Source organism: Stenella coeruleoalba (genome assembly GCF_951394435.1).
Source record: "Stenella coeruleoalba genome assembly, chromosome: 8".
NCBI lineage: Eukaryota > Metazoa > Chordata > Mammalia > Artiodactyla > Delphinidae > Stenella > Stenella coeruleoalba.
In genome coordinates this window covers 90,714,115-90,738,495 of record NC_137154.1, presented here as the reverse complement: position 1 = coordinate 90,738,495, position 24,381 = coordinate 90,714,115, and the positions used below count along the sequence as shown (strand labels likewise).

The 24,381-nt window shown below is 38.4% G+C and overlaps 1 protein-coding gene across 1 annotated transcript in view; it reads right to left on the bottom strand.

Moving 5' to 3' along the window:
• The window catches only part of NXPE2 (neurexophilin and PC-esterase domain family member 2), a gene marked incomplete at both ends in the record, with an annotated part of 57,136 nt that overhangs the window by 25,060 nt on the left and 7,695 nt on the right, over positions 1–24,381 (bottom strand). Inside the window, 1 exon segment of the mRNA XM_079929602.1 lies at positions 4,947–5,051. Within this exon segment, the coding sequence (XP_079785728.1) occupies positions 4,947–5,051 (105 nt within the window).

The window sequence follows — 24,381 nt, the reverse complement described above, 5'->3', positions numbered from 1 at the left end:
TGAATTCCCTAAGTTTTCAGTGTGCTATTTAGGGTAAGAGTGACACTTGCTAAACTCAGAGTTGAGCCCAGATGTTCATCCACCACTTTATGGGATAACTCTTTTGAGCTTTGTCTTTGCAATCTCCCCAAACCTTTCCCATTCTATGGGATCCCTACTTTTGGTCTTTCAGCCAGACAAACGGGGCAAGAAGAAGGTTTCTCAGCCTGAGTGGGAAACCTAATGTGTTTCCCTAGAATTCTTGTGGCACCTGAGATCAGGCAGGAACATTTGGACAAGGTCTGATAAAGGCAAGCTGACCACCACCTGAGGTTCTAAACTCTTAAGGGAAATATGGTTTGTGTAAGATTCAGTGTGTAATGAGATTTTTAACTTGAGCAGTAGTATAGCAATGAGGGACAACCTAAACTTTTTATTTTTAGACAATTGTAAATTCACATGCAGTTGTCAGAAATAATAGAGAGACTCCATATACCCTTTATCCAGCTTCCACAGTGATAACGTCTTGTAAAACTGTAGTAAAATATCACAGCCCGCATATTGACACTGAATATAGTCAAGATACTGAACATTTCCATCACCACCAGCCTCCTTCATGTATCACTTTTTAGTCACACTTACTTCCTTTCCAGGCCCACCCCTCCTTAATCCCTTAACCCCTGAAAACCATTTATCTGTTTGCCATTCCTCCATTATTTCAAGAATATTATGCAATGGAACCACACAGTAAATGAACCATAAATATGAGTGAAGAAAAACAAATAATTTTGTGCCTGACCCTTAAAATGAGTCATATAAAGGGGAAAGTCTCTTTAAAATAGTAGTAGCAGGATTCAATAATAATTCAATAATAGTAGATCAGGATTCAATGCTCAATTTCTCTTAGCCCATTGCCTCATTCTTTTAACAACCTGTTTCAAATATATTTTTTCAAATATAAATATTAGGGGTATATATATTTCAAATATATATTAGAGATAAATATATAGTAAATATATATAAATATATAATTCAAATATGTATATATTTCATATATATAGACACTGATACATACAGTATTTTTCAGAAAACTCTAAGATCTTTTGTTTTCCATGATACATCTGACCAAATATCACTAATTACTACATAATCTTATCCATCATTTTCTAGTCATTGGTACCTTCTACTCATTGCCTGAAAATTTTGAAGAAACTGACTTATAGTCTTCATCATTAAAAATCCTGATATCCTCCAAGTAGTCCTCAATGCCCAGGAGGCAACTCCTCTAATACCTAATTGTTTTTGATCCTTAACCTCAGCTTTAGAAATCTAAAAGAGTAGTCATATGGCAATTCAACTTTCTGTCACCCTGCCCTACTTAATTGTACCATAGCATTTTTTTCTGCTTCCAATTTTTTTCTGTTAACTTCTTTCCATAAGAATTTAAATGCATTCACGTATCTCTCATATTAAAAAAAGAACTGCTCTACTAACTTTTGCTTATTCCCTATCCCTACCCAGTTAAACTTCTCAGGAGTTCTCGTCAATCACTTTCTTTCCTACCACTCACTTCTCAGACCAGTGCTTTTTTTGTTCTTCGGGGCAATAGCACTAACAACTTTTTTTTCTTTTTTAAATTTTTATTGTTGATTTACAATGTTGTGTTAGTTTCAGGTGTACAGCAAAGTGAATCTGTTATACATATATCCACTCTTTCTTATATGCTTTTCCCATATAGGTCATTACAGAGTATTGAGTAGAGTTCCCTGTGCTATACAGTAGGTCCTTTTCTTTTCATTCTGTAGCTCACTCAAGGAATTGTCACAGACACCAATGAGTTAAGCTGCCATTTATATTCTGATGATTCCTAAATCCATTTTCCTAAACCACGTCTTTCTTAGCTTCAAATTTCTATATTCAAGTCTACTGAAGAAACATTTCCATTTAGATGACATAAAAGTACCTCAAACATAAACTGTTCATATCTAAACTTACTTTTTTTCCCCAAAACTACTTCCCCTACTCTGTTCTATACTTCAGTGAATGGCATCACCAGCCATGTACTTGTACATATCTAGAATAATTTCTGCTTAATTCCACCTCCTCACCCCCTCACCACAGTCAATCTATTTCTGTCAATTTTATCTCAAATTCATTACTTTTCTCCAACCTTATTGTTAGTACCTTATTTCAGGTCACCATTACCTCTCACCTGGATCACTAAACAGTCCTTATTTTGTAATTTAACACTTATTTATTAGGCACCTACTATGTGCCAGCCATTGTTCTAGGCACTTGGGATATACCAACAAATAAATATAGATAAAAATCCTTCCCTTATGGAGATCACCTTATAGCAGGTCAAGATAGACAATAATCAATGAACATAAATAAGTAAATTATATAGCATTTTAGAAAGTTAAAAGTCAAGCAGAATGAGGGAAACACTAAGAGGTAGGGTGGGGGCTGTTTCTAGTGCTAAATAAAGAGGATGACATTTGAGCAAAAGCCTGAAGGAAGAGTGTTAGCCATGTGAAAACCTGGAGGAAGAACGGGCAGAGGAAACAGCCAGTGCAAGAATGCCGTGGGCCAGGCTCTCTGTACCCTTTAATAAAAATGCCTGACCGAGACACTGTGCCAGGAAGTCTGGGCCCTGCCATGTTCCCACTGAAGTGGGGAGCATGGCATTTTTATTTTAGAAATATAATCTTAGACTCCTGAACATAAAGATGATGTCCTATATCTCTGTATCCCTAATACCTAGTTCAGCCCTGACACACAATCTATACTCAACAAACGTTTGCTGAATGAATGATTAGAGCAGGCCTAGACTGGGAGCCAGGGAAATTAATTAGAGGACTATTTCCACACCATAGATGAGAAATGACAAAGAACTGGACTAAAGCAAGACTCTGGGGATGGAGATAAACGGATAGATTTGAGAAAGATTTAGGAGGTAGAATTTGTGAGATTAGCGGCTGATTGCTTGTGGAGAGAGTTTTGGCTTGGTTGACTAATGGGCTGTGGCAACAGAGGAGAGAGAGAGAAAGAGCAGAGAATTTGTTTCTGTGTGATCCTGTTTTGCCAAGGAGGGTGTTGAAGAGGAGCATTAACTCAGTGTGCTTTTCTTTGTGTTGGTAACACTAGTGGAACTGAGGTGGAGATAACCGATGAACGTATTGAATAGTGGGGCACAGAAGAGATCTCAGCTCTGGAAGTACATAGGCAGTGATTCTCAAACTTCAGTGGACGTGTGAATCAGCTGGGGGACTTGTTAAAACTTGATCATTTTATTTTTTTATTGAAGTATAGTTGATTTACAATGTTGTGTTTCTGGTGTACAGCAAAGTGATTCAGTTATATATATATATTCTTTTTCAGATTCTCTTCCATTATAGATTATTACAAGATATTGATATAGTTCCCTGTGCTGTACAGTAGGTCCCGCTGTTTATCTATTTTTTTTTTGGCTGCGCCACACGGCATGCTGGATCTTTAGTCCCCCGACCAGGGATCAAACCTGTGCCCCCTGCAGTGGAAGCGCAGAGTCTTAACCACTGGACACTCTATTGTATATATAGTAGTGTGTATCTGTTGATCCCAAACTCCTAATTTACCCCACCCCCAACCTCACTTTCCTCTTTGGTAACCATAAGATTGTTTTCTATGCCTGTGAGCCTATTTCTGTTTTGTAAATAACTTCATTTGTATCATTTTTTCAGATTCCACAAATAAATGATATCATATAATATTTGTCTTTCTCTGTCTGACTTGCTAAAGTGAACTTAGTATGATAAACACTAGGTCTGTCCAGGTTTCTGCAAATGGTATTATTTCATTCTTTTTTATGGCTGAGTAATATTCCATTATATAAATGTACCACATCTTCTTTATCCATTCATCTGTGGATGGACACTTAGGTTGCTTCCATGTCTTGGCTATTGTAAACAGTGTTGCTATGAACATCGGGGTGCATGTATCTTTTCTGATTAGAGTTCTCAAAACTTCATTTTAGTCTCAAGTCCAAAGATTTCTTTTTAGTAGCTCTGGAGTAGGGCACAGGAATCTGCATTTTACACACACATGCACAAACACAGGTGTTCCAGTGCAGAGAGTGTCCAGACCTCACTTTAAGAAACACTAATATTGTTGGTGGGTGGGACCTGAGCCTATGAATTAAAGGGTACAAGCATGAAAGAGAAGAGGATTGATGGAAGAAATCTAGAAAACACATATTTACAGAGAGAGCTCACAGAGAGAAAGCTTCTGAGCTGTGGTTTGAGAGCTCTACTATTTATCAGTTCACATCATTGTCTGAACATCCTAGATTTGTGGTCCTTCTTGTTTGGAGCTGAGGGTTTGTATTAGACAAAGGTGAAATAGATACTTTGAAAAGAAGTTGGGTTCAAATTTAGAGGAAGGTTGAATGGCTAACTAAGGAGTTGATCTCCTCAGTGCTACCATCTGTGAAAGCCATTGGTGAAAGTTTTTGATCAGGTCAAGAAGATGATGAAAGCAGAATTTTCGAAAGATTGGATTTGTACTAAATGGTTGAGAAGAGGAGAAAATAAAGCAAAATCAGTTTTTTAAAAAGACTGCAGAAAGGGAAAATCAAAAAATGTGAACTGAACTATGTAAAGGATTTTTCAAAACCCTGTGAAAAAGGCAGGGGCTGACACAGAGATTTAATTGGATTGGAGGCTCAGAGGCCAAGGTCGGAGAGGATGTTTAGAAGGGATGGTTAGCAGGGCCAGACACTACAGAGACAGCAGTAAATCCACCTGCCACTAAAAAAAAATAATAATAATAGAATACATGGTGTCAAAGGAATAACTGCTGAACAGAGGGCCCTCTCATCCACATCTGTTGCTAAGATAACATGCTTTTAACTTTTAATTCTTGCATTGATCACACTGAGCATTCAAAGTCACCCTTTCTGAAATTCTGAAAAAGGAAACAATTCCTACCTTTTCAAAGTCTTTGGAAGAGAAGTAAATGACCCAGAAAACCAAGATAAACATCAACATCAGCAGTAATTTACGAGCTACAGCATTTGGAAACAAAGCAAGAACCTTGTAAGAGAGGACAGGAGAATAATCACACGTTAAAAAATCAAATAAATATAACATTGCTGTGTATACCTAGGTTCCTCCTCAGTACTTTTCCAGAATAGGGTTATGTTCTGTACAACTGCTCTCTTCTGGGTTTCCGGGAAATTCCATCATATGTTCTATTAGAAATCAGAAGCAACTGTCCTCCCCAAAGCAGAGAGCTGAACTGGGTGAGGCAGGAAAGAACTCCTGGTTCCTGACTCTCAGATGAACTCTTTCGTTTGGAGTCACATCAGGGCTCTGAGCCTTTTCTCTCATGGAGGGCTCAGCAGGTGTAGTAAGGTTTTAGTGACTGTTTACCCTAAGAAACACTTTTTTTCTGTTGCCTTCTGATGAATTCTGGTCTCTAAATCTCTCTCAGATACACACACACACACACACACACATACGCACGCATGCACGCATGCACACACATATGCATTATCTGGTATCCACTCTCCCTGGTCTTACATGCTTCTGGGGGCTTCCTTCTAAATCTCCCCTTTGTTTTCTTAGGCAGCTTGTTTCCACCTCAGGTTTTTAATCACCTCATGCTAAAGTAGTTGAGACACATTGCCATAAAGGGCAAGAGTGTATTCTTTAGAGAAGGTCATTGTTGAGTGGCCAGAATTTTAGTTTTTGTTTTGCAAACCCAGAATACCAAAAGTATGTGCCAAAGAGTTAAATTACAGCAGTGTTTCCCAAACTTCTTTCTCCTGGGACCCACAGTAAGAACATCATATCAAATCTCGTTTCAGGGCACACAGACACACACACACACACACACACACACCAAAGTTTCACAAAACAATCCTTATCCTTACTGCATGCAATGTACTGTGATATTTTCTGGTTATTCTATTTTACTCTATACTACTCTATTCCATTTTTAAAGTATTTTTCATGCCCAAATAAGATAATTTTACTATCCCCTAAAGGGTTGCAGTGTGCCATTTAAAAAGCACTGACTGGTCTATGGTTCTCCCTCCTGTCTGTCAGTACGGTACCTATGGATGAATATCTCCTCCATCATATTCTCATATTTTCTCACAGGAATTACAGCCAGCCAGAGTTTCTTTGGATAAAGCAGTCTTTGCATTTACTGCGGGACTGGAGTCTCCCTATAAGCTTCACTGATGAAAAGCTGAAATGCCATTTGTGGCCAGAGTGTGCCAGGTAGAATCACAGCCCTCCCCAACGATGAACTGCCCCTGCTCACTCCACAGAGCCAGAGAAAGAAGCCAGGAGGGAGTTCGTTTTAGAGAACGGACATATCTAATCCCAGCGCACGGTCACCTTTGGTTGAGGTCTTACGTAGTTGTTTATTTACTTATTTACGTAGTGAATTTCCTTTGCTTATGCCCTCGTTTCGCTGTCATGTGGAATTAGTCACTTCCACAGTAGCAGAAGTATCAGAAAAACTGGAAAGAAGGAAAACAGAAGTCCTCGTCCACGGTTCTTGAATGACTGAGATTTGATTTGGCTGGTTCTTCTCAACATTTGGAGTGTGGTCTTTTTTTTTTTTTTTTTTTTTTTTTGCAGTACGCGGGCCTCTCACTGTTGTGGCCTCTCCCGTTGCGGAGCACAGGCTCCGGACACGCAGGCTCAGCGGCCATGGCTCACGGGCCCAGCCGCTCCGCGGCATGTGGGATCTTCCCGGATTGGGGCACGAACCCGTGTCCTCTGCATCGGCAGGCGGACTCTCAACCACTGCGCCACCAGGGAAGCCCTGTAGTGTGTTCTTTGTAAACACTTTCCCTTGGTCTAAACAACTGCATCCATTAAGCACTCCAACAATGATGATTTAAATTAAATCTCAGGGGACTTCCCTGATGGTCCAGTGGTTACGACTACTCCGCGCTTCCACTGCAGGAGGCGCATGTTGGATCTCTGGTCAGGATACTAAGATCCCTCATACGACGGGGCGGGGCGCAGCCGTGGCATGAATGAATCAATGAATGAATAAAATCAATCTTAGGCCATAAGAGGAGGAGCCATAAGTCTAAATCTCACTGCACCCTGCATCTGTAACAGGATAGGAGAGAATCCAAAAGAGCAAATTCTATGGACGTGGGGAATCATTGTCACTAACAGTGGTAAAGTAGTCACAATGCAGCCATCTACCAGGTGGCCTGTTACCACCATATTATATCAGCCATGCTCAATTTGCATTGCTCGGCATGGAGATAGCTATAGAGATAGAGATACAGATACCTAGGTAGAGATATGTATATAGATATGTATATTTCACATATATGATATATGTATGTACATATAACATTTGTTTGTTTGCATCTGTACCAATCTGTCCAGGCACGTATCCATATAACTGTATGGATATCAGGGCTGTGATCACAGCATGCTTAAGATTGGCACAGAGATACAGTAGATAATTTCTAAAGGAATGTATTGAAAGAAAAGAGATATAGATCCCGGCAGTCCTTCCCCACACCTTATAAGGCATGTTTCTCTCTACTGCCTTGTACTACTGTATTGTGACAATGATAACAGCGGGTCCAGTATCCTTAAACTAAACCCTAAAAGCCTTCTCTCTTGTGTAGAACTAAGTGAAAATACTTGGCTTCCTAAATCTTTGATGATAAATGTGTGCTCTGAGCCACAGCATAATTACCACAGCCCCATAGATAATAGCATAGTAAACAGACACATGCTTTGCACCCCTAAAATACATAATTAACTCATTTTGTTTTCATAAGACTTGCTGAGCTAGTCAGGACAAATACTACCACGCCAGTGTAACAAAGAGCCTGGGATATGGAGAAGGGCTACAAAAGTGGCCTGAGGTCACCGTGTTAGCAACTGAGCTGAGGCTAGAGCTTCCTTGACTTGTGAAGGCATGCAGCCCACAGGAATGGGCATGATGGTTTCAGGGTATGGCTCCGCATCCTGGAGACTCATTTGAGAAGAGATAAATGTAGTGAAGGAAAGCTGATTTTCGGTTGACATAACAGTCTTGGCTTTTACTTCTCAAATTAAAAATTATTGCCCAAAGGCGTGGGTAGTATGAGGCCACATTTGCGGGAAAGAGGGTACTTAGGTACTCCAAGAGTACATTTTCCAATAGTGTTAATTTTACTCAATGATTTGGTGTGTGTGGGGGGGGGTGATTAAAGCCATTTAATTGGTAAATAACTTAGACAACTTTGTCAATTTAAACTGCAGCATACCCCTTGGGAAATGCAACATTGGCATAAAGATTTTTTAAGATAAAAGAAAAGATGGCCAAGGAATCTTAATCCCTTAGCAGGGTCTTTTTTTAGCCACATGCATAGGCCCTGGGAGGTTGAAATCTATTCTAGTCTGCTTTTGGAATACATTCACAGAGAAGTTTGAGCTAAACTCAGAGAACTTCCCCTGGCACACACTCAGGAAACTATGAGGAAGTGTGAGTGTGCTGCCAACACCCTTGTGGGAGAGGTTGCCTTGACCTCATGAACATAAACCTCCAGTCTGGGAACAGTGGGGGAAGGCAACGAACATTTGCTCTAGGCAGAACATTAAGAACCCACTCCTGATATTTCCATCCATTTGGACGGACCTTAATGATTTTTTATAAGAAGGTAGCCAGTCTCCTCTTCCTGTTCGAGAAAGCCTGACTTGGTCTAGTGCCGCCTGGACGGTGTAGGTAAGCTTCTCTGATTCTGGAGTTCAGTATTAGAAAGGCCGCTTGCCTACAGATATAAGACACCATCTCCAATTACAGCATTGTTATAAGTGACAGTGAATTTGGGGGTGAGGCATTGTTCTCCATCTGCTTTTTTCTAATTCCTCAACTCATTCAGAACTCAGCCTACAAAAAAGACTTTATTAGTACCCCTTTTAAAAAGCATGGATTTCCTGAGTACTGTGTGCTATCGATTACACGATGCTGGTGGTACATCGTCTCATTTAATTTTCATAAACTTGGAGAGTTAGAAAGCATCATCCCCAATACACAGATGGAGAAAGGGAGACTCAGAAAAGTAAAATAATTTGCTTATTCTTTCTTTCTTTTTTTTTTTTTTTTGCTTATTCTTGTATAAGTCCATGTCTAGGCCTGAGTCTAAGCTCAGAGGAGAGGAATATAAACCATGGCCATGGACCAAATCTGATCTGTGACCTATTTTTGTAAATAAAGTGTTTCTTGGAAGACAGCCATTCCCATTTGCTTACATATTGTCTAGGGCTGCTTTTTCCCTGAAACAACACATTTGAGTAATTGTGACAGAGATCATATGACCCAAAAGACTGAAATTTTTACTATCTGACCCTTGACAGAAAAAATTGCCTATGACCCCCAGTCTAAGCAATCGAATAACTTATTAGATTAGTAAAAGTGAAAAAGTGCGGAGGCTACAGGAAGAAAAGGAGGATGTCCTCACTAACGGGAGTAGTGAAGTGGCAGAGAAATTATGGCTAATGACGAGCTGTTATTACGGTGGTGTAAAGAGGAAGATCACTGGATTGAAAAGACAAGAAACTATGAGGATTTAGATGTCAGAGGTGTCACCCATGTGACTATTAAAAACACAGAATGAGAGCAGGATTTGGGGTGGGAAAGAGGGTCATGAACTCGATACTAAAATCTTTTACAATGTAAGGGAAAGATTGATAGATGGCAAATCAAAAAGAGTGGTGATGGGTATTAGCAGAAGAGAATGATCCTCAAAAAGAGGAGGAACTCCACAGAAGAAGGTGGAGATTTAATTACTTGAAAGCAGCTCTGTTGATGGCAACCCTCATTGTCCGCTGGATCCTTGCCACTTATATGGAAATACCTGATACTCAGGACCCACGTTAGGCCATCAGAGGTCATAGTGACCTACCAGCTGACATGTCCTTTGGTATCACTAACAAATTTCTAGGCATTTTTATTTAAACTGTTGTTAAAAGTTGCTTGCATGTCTTGACTATTCTAAACAGTGCTGCAATGAACAATGAACATTGAAGCATTATTTACAATAGTCAAGACATGGAAACAACCTAAATGTCCATTGACAGAGGAATGGATTAAAGAAGATATGGTACATATATACAATGTAATATCACTCAGCCATAAAAATGAATGAAATAGGGCTTCCCTGGTGGCGCAGTGTTTGAGAGTCCGCCTGCCGATGCAGGGGACACGGGTTCGTGCCGCAGTCCGGGAAGATCCCACATGCCCCGGAGCGGCTGCGCGTGAGCCATGGCCGCTGAGCCTGCGCGTCCGGAGCCTGTGCTCCGCAACGGGAGAGGCCACAGCAGTGAGAGGCCGTGTACCACAAGAAAAAAAAAAAAAAAGAATGAAATAATGCCATTTGCAGCAATATGGATGGACTTAGAGATTATCATACTAAGTGAAGTAAGTCAGACAGAGAAAGACAAATATCATATGATATTACTCATATGTGGAATATAATTTTTAAAATGATACAAATGAACTTATTTACAAAACAGAAACAGACTTACAGATATCAAAAACAAACTTCTGGTTACCAAAAAGGAAACGTGGTGGGGAGGGATAAATCAGGAGCAAGGGATGAACATGCACACACTGCTGTGTACAAGATAGATAACTAACAAGGACATACTGTATAGCGCAGGGAACTCTACTCAATATTCTGTGATAACCTATAAGAGAAAAGAATCTTAAAAAATGAATAAATGTATATTTATAACTGAATCACTTTATTGTGCACTTGAAACTAACACATTGTAAATCAATTATACTCTCATAAAATTAAAATTTTAACAATAACAACAAAAAGGCATTTACCAAGCATCACAGCATCTGCTGCTCCACCTGCACAAACTTCAATGAGAATCTGCAAGCAAATAAAAAAGCATGTGTCTAACCAAAAAAAAAAGTGTTGTTAAAGGGAATGTATAGGAAGGAGACCTTTGAGATGAATTTGAGAATCTCCCCATTTCCAAATGCTACTGTCACATACAGCTTTCCACATAAAATATTCACATAACACTATGAGAAAATAACAAAGCAGTGCCAAAATGTGGAGTCTGCGCCCTTGGCTCCTACCATCAGCATTTATGTGAACCCCTTCTCTGCACCAACCTCATGGTGGACTGGCTTAAACTCTAACTTTAGAAAGACTACAAGTAATTGTATTTAATGGATTTTGGGGTTGTTCAGGTATAAACAAAACCAAGAATGGTTTTCATTCTATGTTTCATGTTTAGTACCCTTCAACCCCAAACAGAGTGCACTGATTTTCCCTCAATATGTTTCTAGTATGTGATGCATTCCAGTGTTTGAACATATATCCCACATAACAGTATTTAGTTTTGTTTTAACAGCTTTACTAAGCTATAATATCCATACCATAAAACCCATTCACTGACTTTTAATAAATTTACCTAATTATGAAACCATTACCTAAGGTCAATTTTAGAACATTTTTATCATCCCCCAAAGATCCCTTGTCTCCATATTCAGTCCCTTCTTATTCCCACCTCCAGCTTCAGGCGACCATTAATGTGCTTTCAGTCACTTGGTCTTTTCTGGACATTTCATATAAATGTAATCATTCAATATATGGTCTTTTATGTCTGGTTTTTTTTTTTTGCTTAGCATAGGTTTTGGAGGTTTTTTCTATGTGGTAGCATGAATCAGTACTTCATTCATTTTTATTTCTGGACAATATACCACTGTCTGGATAGACCACATTTTATTTATCCATTCATCAGTTTATGGACATTGAAGTTGTTTCCCCTTTGGGGCTCTTATGAAATAATGCTGCTGTAAACATTTATGTAAAAGTTTTTGTGTGGACATATGTTTTCATTTTTCTTTCATTTTCATACCAGGAGTGGAATTTCTGGGTATATGGTAACTCTGTGTTTAACATTTGGAGGAACTGTCAGGAAATGCACCACTTTATAGTTTCACTAGCAGTGGATGAGGATCCCAATTTCTCCACATCTTCACGAACCCTTGGTATTATCTATCTTTTTCATTATAGCCATTCTAGTGTATCTGAAGTGGTCATTTTGATTTGCATTTCCCTCATGACTAATGCTGTTGAACATCTTTTCATGCGCTGATTGGTTTTTTATGCATCTTCTTTGGAGAAATATTTATTCATATCTATTGTCTATTTTTTAATTAGGTCACTTGTCTTTTTATTATTGAATTGTAAAAGTTCTTTATCTATTCTATGTACAAGCCCCTGATTGTCTATATTATTTGCAAATGTTTTCTCCCATTCTGTAGATTGTCTTTTCATTTTTAAATGGTGTCATTTGAAACACAAAACATTTTAATTTCAATGAATGTATCTTTTTTTTTCTTTGTTACTTGTACTTTTGGTCAAATCTAAGAAGGCTTTGTCTAACCTAAGGTCACAAAAATTTAATCATATATTTTCTTTTTTTATTATTGAACTATAGTTGATTTACAATGTAGTGTTTGTTTCAGGTATACAGAAAAATGATTCATACATATGCATTTCTTTTCAGATTCTTTTCAATTATATATTTTCTTTTTAAGAGTTTTGTAGATTTGTTGTAACATGTAGGTCTATAATCCATTTTGAGTTAATCTTTGTATATGGTGTGAGGAAGTGTTCCAACCTCATTGTTTTGCAAGTGGATATCCAGTTGTCCCAGCATCATTTGTCAAATAAACTATTCAAACTACTCTTTCCCCACTGAATTGTCTCAGCACTCTTGCCAAAAAGCAATTGATTATATTTGTAAGGGTTTAATTTCTGAACTTTGAATTCATTCCATTGATCTATGAGTTTACTCTTATACCAGTACCACACAGGCTTGATTACTGTTACTTTTCAGAACAATTCAAACTGGGAAGTATGGATTATCTAAAGTTATTCTTATTCAAAATTGTTTTGGCTATTCTGGGTCCCTTGCATTTTCATACGAATTGTAGGATCAGCTTATTAATTTCTGCAAAAAAGCTATTTGATAGCAATTGTGTTGAATCTGCAGATCAGTTTGGAAAGAACTGTCATTCTAACAATATTAAGTCCTCGGATCCATGAACATAGGATGTCTTTCCATTTTTTTTTTTTTAGGAGTTATATAATTACTTGCAACAATGTTTTGTAGTTTTCAGAATATAAGAATTTCACTTATTTTATTAAATTGATTCCTAAGTATTTTTTTTGATGCTACTGTATATAGAATTGTTTTGTTAATTTCATTTTCAAATTTTTCATTGATAATTTATAGAAATACTATTGGTTTGGGCATATTGATCTTATACTCTGTAACTTTGCTGAACTCATTTATTTTTTCTAATAGTTTTTAGTGAATTGCTTAGGATTTTCTATATGGAGTGTCATATCACCTGCAAACAGAGATCGTTTTACTTCTTCCTTTCCAATCTGAATGTCTCTTATTTTTCCTTGCCTAATTGCCCTGCCTAGAACCTCTAGTACGATGTTGAATAACAGTGTTGAAAGCATGCATCTTTTCCTTTTTCTTTATCTTAGGGGAAGCTTTCAATCTTAAACCACTAAGTACAGTTGTCCCTCAGTATCAGTATTGGTTTCAGCACCCCCTCATCCCCCACTTCCCACGAACACCAAAATCCACAGATGCTCAAGTCTTGTACACTCAGCCCTCCATATCTGCAAATGTAAACCCATGGCCACCTGTATGACGTTAGATAGATGATAGACAGATAGATAGATAAATAGATAGATAGATAGATAGATAGATATGCTTGTTTTATGGCATAGTACATGTTCTTTCCTAGAAAATATTACCCATGCACTTGATAAGTATGTGTAATTTCCTTTGTTGGATGAAACATTCTATAGATATCTGTGAGGTCTAGTTGGTTTATAATATTGAAGTCTTATATTTCCTTGCCAGTCTTCTGCCTAGTTGTTCTAACCATTGTTAAAGTGGGATATTGAAGTCTCCATTATTGTTGAATTGTCTATTTCTCCCTTTAATTCTGTCAGTTATTGTTCCATGTATTTTGGAGCTCTATTATTAGATGCATATATTTTTCTAATTGCTATATATGCATGATGGATTGACCCTTTTATCATTAGAAAATGTTCATATTTATCTCCATTAACATTATTTGTTTTAATGTCTATTTTGTCTGGTATTGGTATAGCAACTCTAGCTTTCTTATCACCGCTATATGAATGATATGTCTTTTGCCATCATTTTACTTTCATTCTGTTTGAATCATTAAGTGTAGTGTAGCTACTTTGTCAGCACATAGTTGGATGTTGTCTTATTAACCAATCTGGCAGTCTCTGTCTTTTGATTGGACTGATTAATCCACTCACATTTAATGTTATCATTGAGATAGTTGCTTTTTTGTTTTGTTTTGTTTTCAGTGTGTCCCATGTCTTTTTGTTCCTCTGTTCCTTCTTTACTGCTTTGTTTGTATTAAATGAATATTTTCTAGTGTAACTCTTAATTCTCTTAATGGTATCTTGACTATATAAAAAAATTTAATGGTTGTTCTAGCAATTACCATATACAGTAGATTCTCAATATTCATGGTAGTTAAGTTCTATAGTCACCTTTTACGTGTGTGTATCAATTCAAATTATTCTCTGGGTCACCTACTTTTAGCCTGAAGAATTCCCCTTACTATTTCTTGTAATGCAGGTCTATTAGCAATGAATTCTCTCCATTTTTGTTCATCTGGGAATGTCTTTTGTTTCTCAACCTTGATTTGTGAAAAATAGTTTTGCTGGATAAGTCTTGGTTGATGAGTTTTGGGGTTTTTTTTTCTCTTCCTCTTAGCACTTTAAATATTTATCCTACTGTCTTCTGGATCCATTGTTTCTAGTGAGAAGTTGACTGTTACATCCATTGTTTCTAGTGAGAAGTTGACTGTTAATCTTACTGTGGCTTCCTTGCTTCCTTGCTTCCTTGCTTACTGTGGCTTCCTTGCACATGACTAGTCATTTTTCTTTTTCTTTTTTCCTTCCAGTTTTATTGATATAATTGATGTATAGCATTGTTTAAGTATAAGGTGAACAGCATAATGATTTGACTTACATACATCATGAAATGATTACCACAAAAAGTTTAGTGAACATCCATCATCTCATATAGATACAAAATTAAAGATAGGTAAAAAAAATATATTTTTCCTGTAATGAGAACTCTTAGGATTTACTCTCTTAACAACTTTCATATATAATGAACAGCAGTATTAATTATATTTATCATGTTGTACATTACATCCCTAGCACTAATTTATTTTTTGACTGGGAGTTTGTACGTTTTGACTGCCTTCATCCAGTTCACTCTCCACGCCCCCCCCCCCCCACCGATTCTGGTAAGCACAAATCTGATCTCTTCTGCTATGACTTTGTTTTTGAAGTATAATTGACCTAAAACACTATGTTAGTTACTGTTGCACAACACAATGATTCGATATTTCTATACATATCAAAATGATCACCATGACAGGTCTAGTTACAAATTGTCACCATAAAAATATATTACATAGCTATTGACTATATTCTCCACACTGTACATTTCATACCCATGACTCATCTATTTTGCAACTGGAAGTTTGTACCTCTTAATCTCCTTCACTTATTTCTCTTTGTTTTAACATCTTTATTGGAGTATAATTGCTTTACAATGGGTGTCAGCCTCTGCTTTATAACAAAGTGAATCAGTTATACATATACATATGTTCCCATATCTCTTCCCTCTTGCATCTCCCTCCCTCCCACCCTCCCTATCCCACCCCTCTAGGTGGTCACAAAGCACCAAGCTGATCTCCCTGTGCTATGTGGCTGCCTCCAACTAGCTATCTATTTTAAGTTTGGTAGTGTATATATGTCCAAGCCACTCTCTCACTTTGTCCCAGCTTACCCTTCCCCCTCCCCGTATTCTCAAGTCCATTCTCTCGTAGGTCTGCATCTTTATTCCCGTCTTGCCCCTAGGTTCTTCTGACCATTATTTTTTCTTTTATTTTTAATTTTTATTTTTTGTTTTTGTTTTTGTTTTTTGCAGTACGCGGGCCTCTCACTGTTGTGGCCTCTCCAATTGTGGAGCACAGGTTCCGGACGTGCAGGCTCAGCGGCCATCGCTAACGGGCCCAGCTGCTCCGTGGCATGTGGAATCTTCCCAGACCAGGGCACAAACCCATGTCCCCTGCATCGGCAGGTGGACTCCCAACCACTGTGCCACCAGGGAAGCCCTCTATTTTTTTTAGATTCCATATACATGTGATAGCATACAGTATTTGTTCTTCTCTTTCTGACTTACTTCATTCTGTATGAAGGTCTCTAGGTCCATCCACCTCACTACAAATAACTCAGTTTCATCCCTTTTTATGGCTGAGTAATATTCCATTATATACAAGTGCCACATCTTCTTTATCCATTCATCTGTTGATGGACACTTAGGTTGCTTCCATGTCCTGGCTATTGTAAATAGAGCTGCAATGAACATTTTGGTACATGACTCTTTTTGAATTATGGTTTTCTCAGGGTATATGCCCCGTAGTGGGATTGCTGGGTCATATGGTAGTTCTATTTGTAGTTTTTCAAGGAAGCTCCATACTATTCTCCATAGTGGCTGTATCAATTTACATTCCCACCAACAGTGCAAGAGGGTTCCCTTTTCTCCACACCCTACCCAGCATTTATTGTTTGTAGATTTTTTTATGATGGCCATTCTGACTGGTGTAAGATGATATCTCATTGTAGTTTTGATCTGCATTTCTCTAATGATTAATGATGTTGAGCATTCTTTCATGTGTTTGTTGGCAATCCATATATCTTCTTTGGAGAAATGTCTACTTAGGTCTTCTACCCATTTTTGGATTGGGTTGTTTGTTCTTTTGATATTGAGCTGCATGAGTTGCTTGTATGTTTTGGAGATTAATCCTTTGTCAGTTGCTTCATTTGCAAATATTTCATCCCATTCTGAGGGTTGTCTTTTGGTCTTGTTCATGGTTTCCTTTGCTGTGCAAAAGCTTTGAAGTTTCATTAGGTCCCATTTGTTTATTTTTGTTTTTATTTCCATTTCTCTAGGAAGTGGGTCAAAAAGGATCTTGCTGTGATTTATGCTATAGAGTGTTCTGCCTATGTTTTCCTCTAAGAGTTTGATGGTGTCTGGCCTTACATTTAGGTTTTTAATCCATTTTGAGTTTATTTTTGTGTATGGTGTTAGGGAGTGTTTTAATTTCATTCTTTAAATGATACATTAAACAAGATGGACTTAATTGGTATTTATAGGACATTCCATCCAAAAACAACACATTCTTCTCAAGTGCTCATGGAACATTCTCCAGGATAGATCATATCTTGGGTCACAAATCAAGCCTTGGTAAATTTAAGAAAATTGAAATCATATCAAGTATCTTTTCCAACCACAACACTATGAGACTAGATATCAATTACAGGAAAAAAATCTGTAAAAAATACAAACATATGGAGGCTAAACAGCACACTACTTAATAACTAAGAGGTCACTGAAGAAAAAGAGGAAATAAAAAAATACCTAGAAACAAATGACAATGAAAATACAATGGCCCAAAACCTATGAGATGCAGCAAAAGCAGTTCTAAAAGGGAAGTGTATAGCAATACAATCCTACCTTAAGAAACGGGCCTCTCTGGTGGCGCAGTGGTTGAAAGTCTGCCTGCCGATGCAGGGGACATGGGTTCGTGTCCTGGTCCGGGAAGATCCCACATGCTGCAGAGCGGCTGGGCCCGTGAGCTATGGCTGCTGAGCCTGCGCGTCCAGAGCCTGTGCTCCGCAATGCGAGAGGCCACAACAGTGAGAGGCCCGCGCACCGCAAAAAAAAAAAAAAGAAAAGAAACAAGAAATACCTCAAATAAACAACCTAACCTTACTCCTAAAGCAATTACAGAAAGAGGAACAAGAAAACCCCAAAGTTAGCAGAAGGAAAGAAATCATAAAGATCAGATCAGAAATAAATGAAAAAGAAATGAAGGGAACGATAGCAAAGATCAATAAAACTAAAAGCTGGTTCTTTAAGAAGATAAACAAACTTGATTAACCATTAGCCAGACTTATCAAGAAGAAAAGGGAGAGGACTCAAATCAATAGAATTAGAAATGAAAAAGTCGAAGTAGCAACTGACACTGCAGAAATACAAAGGATCATGAGAGATTAGTACAAGCAACTATATGCTAATAAAATGGACAATCTGGAAGAAATGGGAAAATTCTTAGAAATGCACAACCTTCTGAGACTGAACCAGGAAGAAATAGAAAATATGAACAGACCAATCACAAGCACTGAAATTGAAACTGTGATTAAAAGTCTTCACCTTTTTTTTTTCATTTTTATCTTTCTGATGTACAGATTTTCACTTTGTGTTTCAGCACTTTCACTGATATGTCTGGATGTGGATCTCTATACTATCCTAGTTGGAGTTGGTTGAGCTTCTTGCATGGGTAGATTAGTGTTTTTCATTAAATTTGAGAAATTTTCAATGATTATTTCTTCAAATACTTTTTCTACTCTTTTTCTCTCTCTCCCCTCTCCTGTTGCTCTCCCAGGATGTGTATGTCAATGTGCTTAAACTGTGCCACATGTCTATGAGGATCTATCTATTTTTCTCATGATATTTCTCCCTATTCCTCTATTATCTCTATCAATTTATCTTCAAATATAGTAATTTGCCAATTCAAATATACTATTGAGCTTTTCTTTTCAAGTCTACTATTGTATTTTTCAACTCTAAAATTTCTATTTTGCTATTTGTTTCTTTATTTTTTAATAATTTCTCTTTATTGATGATCTCTTTGATGAGATATTGTCATAATACCTTTCTTTAACATCTTTAAGCAGAATTTCCTTCAGTTCTTTGAATATACCGGCATACCCCATTTATTGCACTTCACTTTTTGCATTTTGTAGATATTGTGCTTTTTACAAATTGAAGGTCTGTGGCAACTCTGCATCAAGCAAGTTTATCAGCACAATTTTTCCAATAACATTTGCTCACTTCATGTCTCTGTGTCACATTTTGGTAATTCCTGCAACATTTCAAACTTTTTCAATATTGTTATATTTGTTATGGTGATTTGTGATCAGTGATCTTTGATGTTACTATTTTAATTATTTTGGGTCACCAAGAACCATACTCATTTAACACAGTGAACTCCATTGATAAATGTGTGTGTTTTGACTGCTCCACCATACTGCTCTCTCTCTTTTTCTCCTCAAGCCTCCCTATTCCCTGAGACACAGCTATATTGAAATTAGGCTAGTCAATAACCTACAATGGCTTCTAAGTGAAAGGAAAATTTGCATGTCTCTCACTTTAAATCAAAAGCTGGAAATGATTAAACTTAGTGAGGAAGGCATGTCAAAAGCTGAGACAGGCCGAAAGCTAGGCCTCTTGCACCAAACAGTTATCCAAGCTGTGAATACAAAGGAAAACTTCTTGAAGGAGATCAAAAGTGCTCCTCCAGTGAACACACAGATGATAAGAAAATGAAACAGCCTTATTGCTGATATGGCATAAGTTTTAGTGGTCTGGATAGAAGATCAAACCAGCCACAACATTCCCTTAAGCCAAAGCCTAATCCAGAGAAAGGCCTTAACTCTCTTCAATTCTATGAAGGCTAAAAGAGGTGAGACGGCTACAGAAAAAAAAGTTTGAAGCTAGCAGAGGTTGGTTCATGAGGTTTAAATAAAGAAACCATCTCCGTAACATAAACGTGCAACATGAAGCAGTAAGTGCTGATGTAGAAGCTGCAGCAAGTTATCCAGAAGATCTAGCTTAGTTAATCAATGAAGGTTGCTATACTAAACAAAAGATTTTCAGCGTAGACGTAACAGCCTTATAGTGGAAGAAAATGCCATCTAGGATTTCTGTAGCTGGAGAGGAGAAGCCAATGTCTAGCTTCAAAGAACAGGCTGACTCTCTTGTTAGGGGCTAATGCAGCTGGTGGCATTAAGTTGAAGCCAATGCTCATTTACCATTCCCAAAATCCTAAGGCCCTTACGAATTATGTTAAGTCTACTCTGCCTGTGCTTTATAAATGGAACAACAAAGCCTGGATGATAGCTCATCTGTTTACAACATGGTTTACTAAATATTTTAAGCACACTGTTGAGAACTACTGTCCAGGAAAACAAAAGGTTCCTTTCAAAACATCACTGCTCACTGACAATGCACCTGGTCACCCAAGGGCTCTGATGCAGCTGAACAAAATTATTAATGTTTTCATGCCTGCTAACACAGCATCAATTCTGCAGCCCATGGATCAAGGAGTAATTTTGCCTTTCAGGTCTCATTATTTAAGAAATACATTTTGTAGGGCAATAGCTGCCATAGATAATGATTCCTCTGACAGATCTGGGCAAAGTAAATTAAAAATCTCTGGAAAAGGTTCACCATTCTAGATGCCATTAAGAACATTGGTGATTCATGGGAAAAGGTCAAAATATCAACATTAACAGGATTTTGGAAGAAGTTGATTCCAACCCAAATGAATGACTTTGAGGGGTTCAAGACTTCAGTGGAGGAAGCAACTGCAGATGTGGTGGAAATAGCAAGAGAACTAGATTTAGAAGTGGAGCCTGAAGATGTGACTGAATTGCTATAATCTCATGATAATACTTCTACAGATGAAGAGTTGCTTCCTATGGGCCAGCAAAGAAAGTGGTTACTTGCGATGGAATCCACTTCTGGTGAAGATGCTTGAAGATTGTTGAGATAACAGCAAAAGGTTTAGAATATTACATAAACTTAGTTGATAAAGCAGCAGTAAAGTTTGAGAGGATTGACTCCAATTTTGAAAGAAGTTCCACTGTTGGTAAAATTCTACCAAACAGCATTGCATGGTACAGAGAAATCGTACATGAAAGGAAGAGTCAATTAATGTGACAAACTTTACTGTTGTCTTATTTTAAGTTGCAACAGCCATTTCAAGCTTCAGCAACCCTGCTCGGTCAATATCTATCAAGGCAAGTCCCCTCACCAGCAGAAAGATTATGACTCGCTGAAGACTTAGTTGATGGTTAGCATTTTTTAACAATAAAGTATTTTTAAACTAAAGTATGTACATATTTTAGACATAATGCTATTGCACCCCTAATAGATTTTGGTATAGTGTAAACATAATCTTTATGTGCCCTGGGAAACCAAAAAAATCATTTGACTCACTTTATTGTGATACGCACTTTATTGCAGTGGTCTGGAGCTAAACCCACAATATCTCCAAGGTATGCCTGTATTTACAATTGTTGTTTTGAAGTTTTTGCCTACTAGATCTGACACCTTGGTCCTCTCTAGGGCAATTTCTGTTGTTTGCTTTTATTTTTTTTTCCTGTTTTGGGGTCATAATTTACTGTTTCCTTGCGTGTCTCTTTTTTGTTGGTGTTGTTGAAAACTGAAAAATTCAGATAATATGTTGTAGTAACTGTATACACTGATCTCCCCATCTGGAGCTGGATGTTGTTGTTGTTTGCTTGTTTATTTGTTTAGTTTTTTGCTTGACTATTTTAGTAAAGTCTATTTCTCCTGGAGTATGCAGGCTTTAGTGTTACTCCTCAGAAGGTGTAACCCTGGGCATGCACACAATCACCCTGAGTTGACCGTGGTTTTATCAAGGCTCTCTTTGACCATCTTTTATCCTGATCTCTCTGTTAAGCTGTCTGCATCTATTGGTATAACATCCAGCTGTTAGGTTCCAGTAATTGCTGACTGATTGCTCCATTATTTTTGACCAATCCAATTAAATGTGGGCCACTTTGCCTGGGCAATCTTTGAGATGAGTCGTTGAGGTTTGTTCCAACTCCAGAGGGCTCTTAGCTTCCTCTTTCTGTGGGTTCTCTCTGGCAAACTAGTCAGTCTGTGGTTTAGCTTGCTGCTCTCAAGTAACTACCAGCCTCCTCTTAATTGCCTACCTCCAATATCTCCACTGGTTTTTGAGAGTGGCCTTAGGCTTGAACTTCCCAAATAAAGTCAGTTCTCTCAGGGAGACCTTTGAAGCATTCTGTTCTATGTCCTGCCTTTCCAAAACCTCTGCAATTGCTCCAGAACTGAGGCAGGGACAGTGGCCCACTTTTCTCAGAGCGACATGCTAGCTCTGCACACAGATCCTCTCAGCTTGTCTCTCCCAGCACGTAAGCTGGATGGGGGTGATTTGGGCCCAGGATTATTACTCTACCACACCTGGAATAGAATTTGTGCCCTACAAGTAGAGGCTAGGAGGAGGAAGAGTGTCCTCAATTTCTCAGTCATTCTTGCCTGGAATAGAACTTCTACAACACGGAGCTGGAGGGGGTGAGACATGCTGGTGGCTTGACCTTTCTGGGGAATATACCCTCTACTGGAAACTGGGGAAAGGGGAAGCCCTGTGTTCTTGGTTGTACCCACCAGAATGGAATTTCTGTCATCCTGAACTGGGGGGGGAATGGGTGGAGGAAGGGAGCGTTTCATTTCTCAAATGCCATAAACTGTTGCTGTTCTAACCAAGATTTAGTAGATTTTCTTTTTAAATTGTTTATTCATTTGCTGTTTTCCCTTAGGATAACTTTCAGAGACTTTAAATCTTTGTTTTATAATTTTCACCAGTTATGGTTGTTTCACTGGGAGGAGGGTCCATGTTGCTCTCACATGACTGTTTCAGCAGTTGTCTCTGGATTGTTACTGTTTCCAAAATCATCCCTGAGGGTAGGGTTTTTCTGTGGATCTCTAAATCAGCTCAGCCCCCTCCAGCTGCCATTCCTCATGGCTACTGCTCCGTGGAGCTGGGAGTAAAACGAGAGCATCCCTAAGTTAAAATGTCAGAGATTCCACTCTTATTATCAAGATTCAGTAGTTTTTTTCTTAAATAAATGCTTCTTTATTTGTTGTATGCATTTGGTTAACTTCTGAGTTCTGAAATAGTTGTTTTTGATAATTTTGGCCAGTAGGTTTTGGGGGGAAGGATTTTCCAAGGTTCTAATTCTACTAATCCAAAAGTCATGTCCTACTAGTCTGATTTTATATTTATAGTGTCCATTAAAAGATTAACAAACATTGATGTTTTGTAAAGAAAAATATAAGGACAAGTCACAGTCCCTATCCACTCCCATTATCTTCCTATCCTGTTCCTTTCCTCACTTGCCCTACATGTCTGACCAGGTTCTAAATTACCTTGTGCTCATTCTTGCCTTCATGGCTTTGTTCTTTCTTTTCCTTCTGTCTGGGGTACGCTTCACTCTCTTTCACCTGGTTAATCCCTACCTGTATCAGTCAGGGCCCATTCAAGGAAACAGAAACCATACACTAGATATTTCAACAGAGAGAAGTTATTAGAGAATGAGTTAAACAGATATTGATGGATTCAAAAAGCCAGAGGGGAAGAACAGTGAGATACATGAGACAGTAACTGCAGGAAACAGCCACCACTCCAGGGCTGGGGAAACATAGGAAAGAGTTGGGGTTATCAAAACCCATAAGCTACAAAGAAGGTCCCAGTCAAGTAGGGCGCAAGAAACTAAGAAGGGGACATTCCCTTATAGATGTTGAAAGTCAGAGGAGAGAGCAATAAGGGTAGTTCCTGAAGAGCCCAAAGAAACTAGATGCCATTGCCGGGATGAAAGGCTATTTATTGGTCTTCACTGGCAGGAACAGAGAGCAGACAGGAAGGAACGGTCCCTTGTCTTCTTTCAGTCTTCAAGCCTTTCTCTAGTGCCCCTTAATGGCAAACCCTAGTAGGAACCCAGCTGAGGTTTGCAAAATCCCAGCCCCAGCATCACAAGGCAGAATATAGAAAGGTGGTTTTAAGCTGAGGAGCTATATTTTAATAATAGGCACACTATCCATCTGCCTAAATTTAGCTCAAAGGTCATTTCTAAGAACACTTCCTCGACCTCCTTCTCCCTAGTCAAGGCTGGTGCCTGTTCTTTGTGTACCCATAGAACACCAACCTCACTTTTATCATAGTGCTTATCACAATGTGTGTGTTTGCCTCTTTCTGTGTATGACTTAAAGTCAAGAACTGTGTCTTTCATTCCCATGTCCTCTGTATATTAGTTATCCACTGCTGTGTGACTTAGTGGCTTCAAAGGATAAGCATGTATTACCTCGGTTTGTGTGGTCAAGATCTCAGGAGTGACTTAGTGGAGGGGTTCTAGCTTGGGGTCTCTCATGAGGTTGCTGTCAAGATGGCAGCTGGAGATGCAATCATCATCTGAAGGCTTTAAGGGGCAGAAGATCTACTTCTGAGATGACTTACTCACATGGCTGCTGTCAGGAGGTCTCGGTTCCTCACTGTCTGTTAGCAAGAGGGCTCGGTTCCTCACCATGTGAATGTCTCCAGAGACTGGGTGAGTGTCCTCATGACATGGCAGCTGGCTCCCCACAAAGTAAGAAAGCAAGGCAGAAA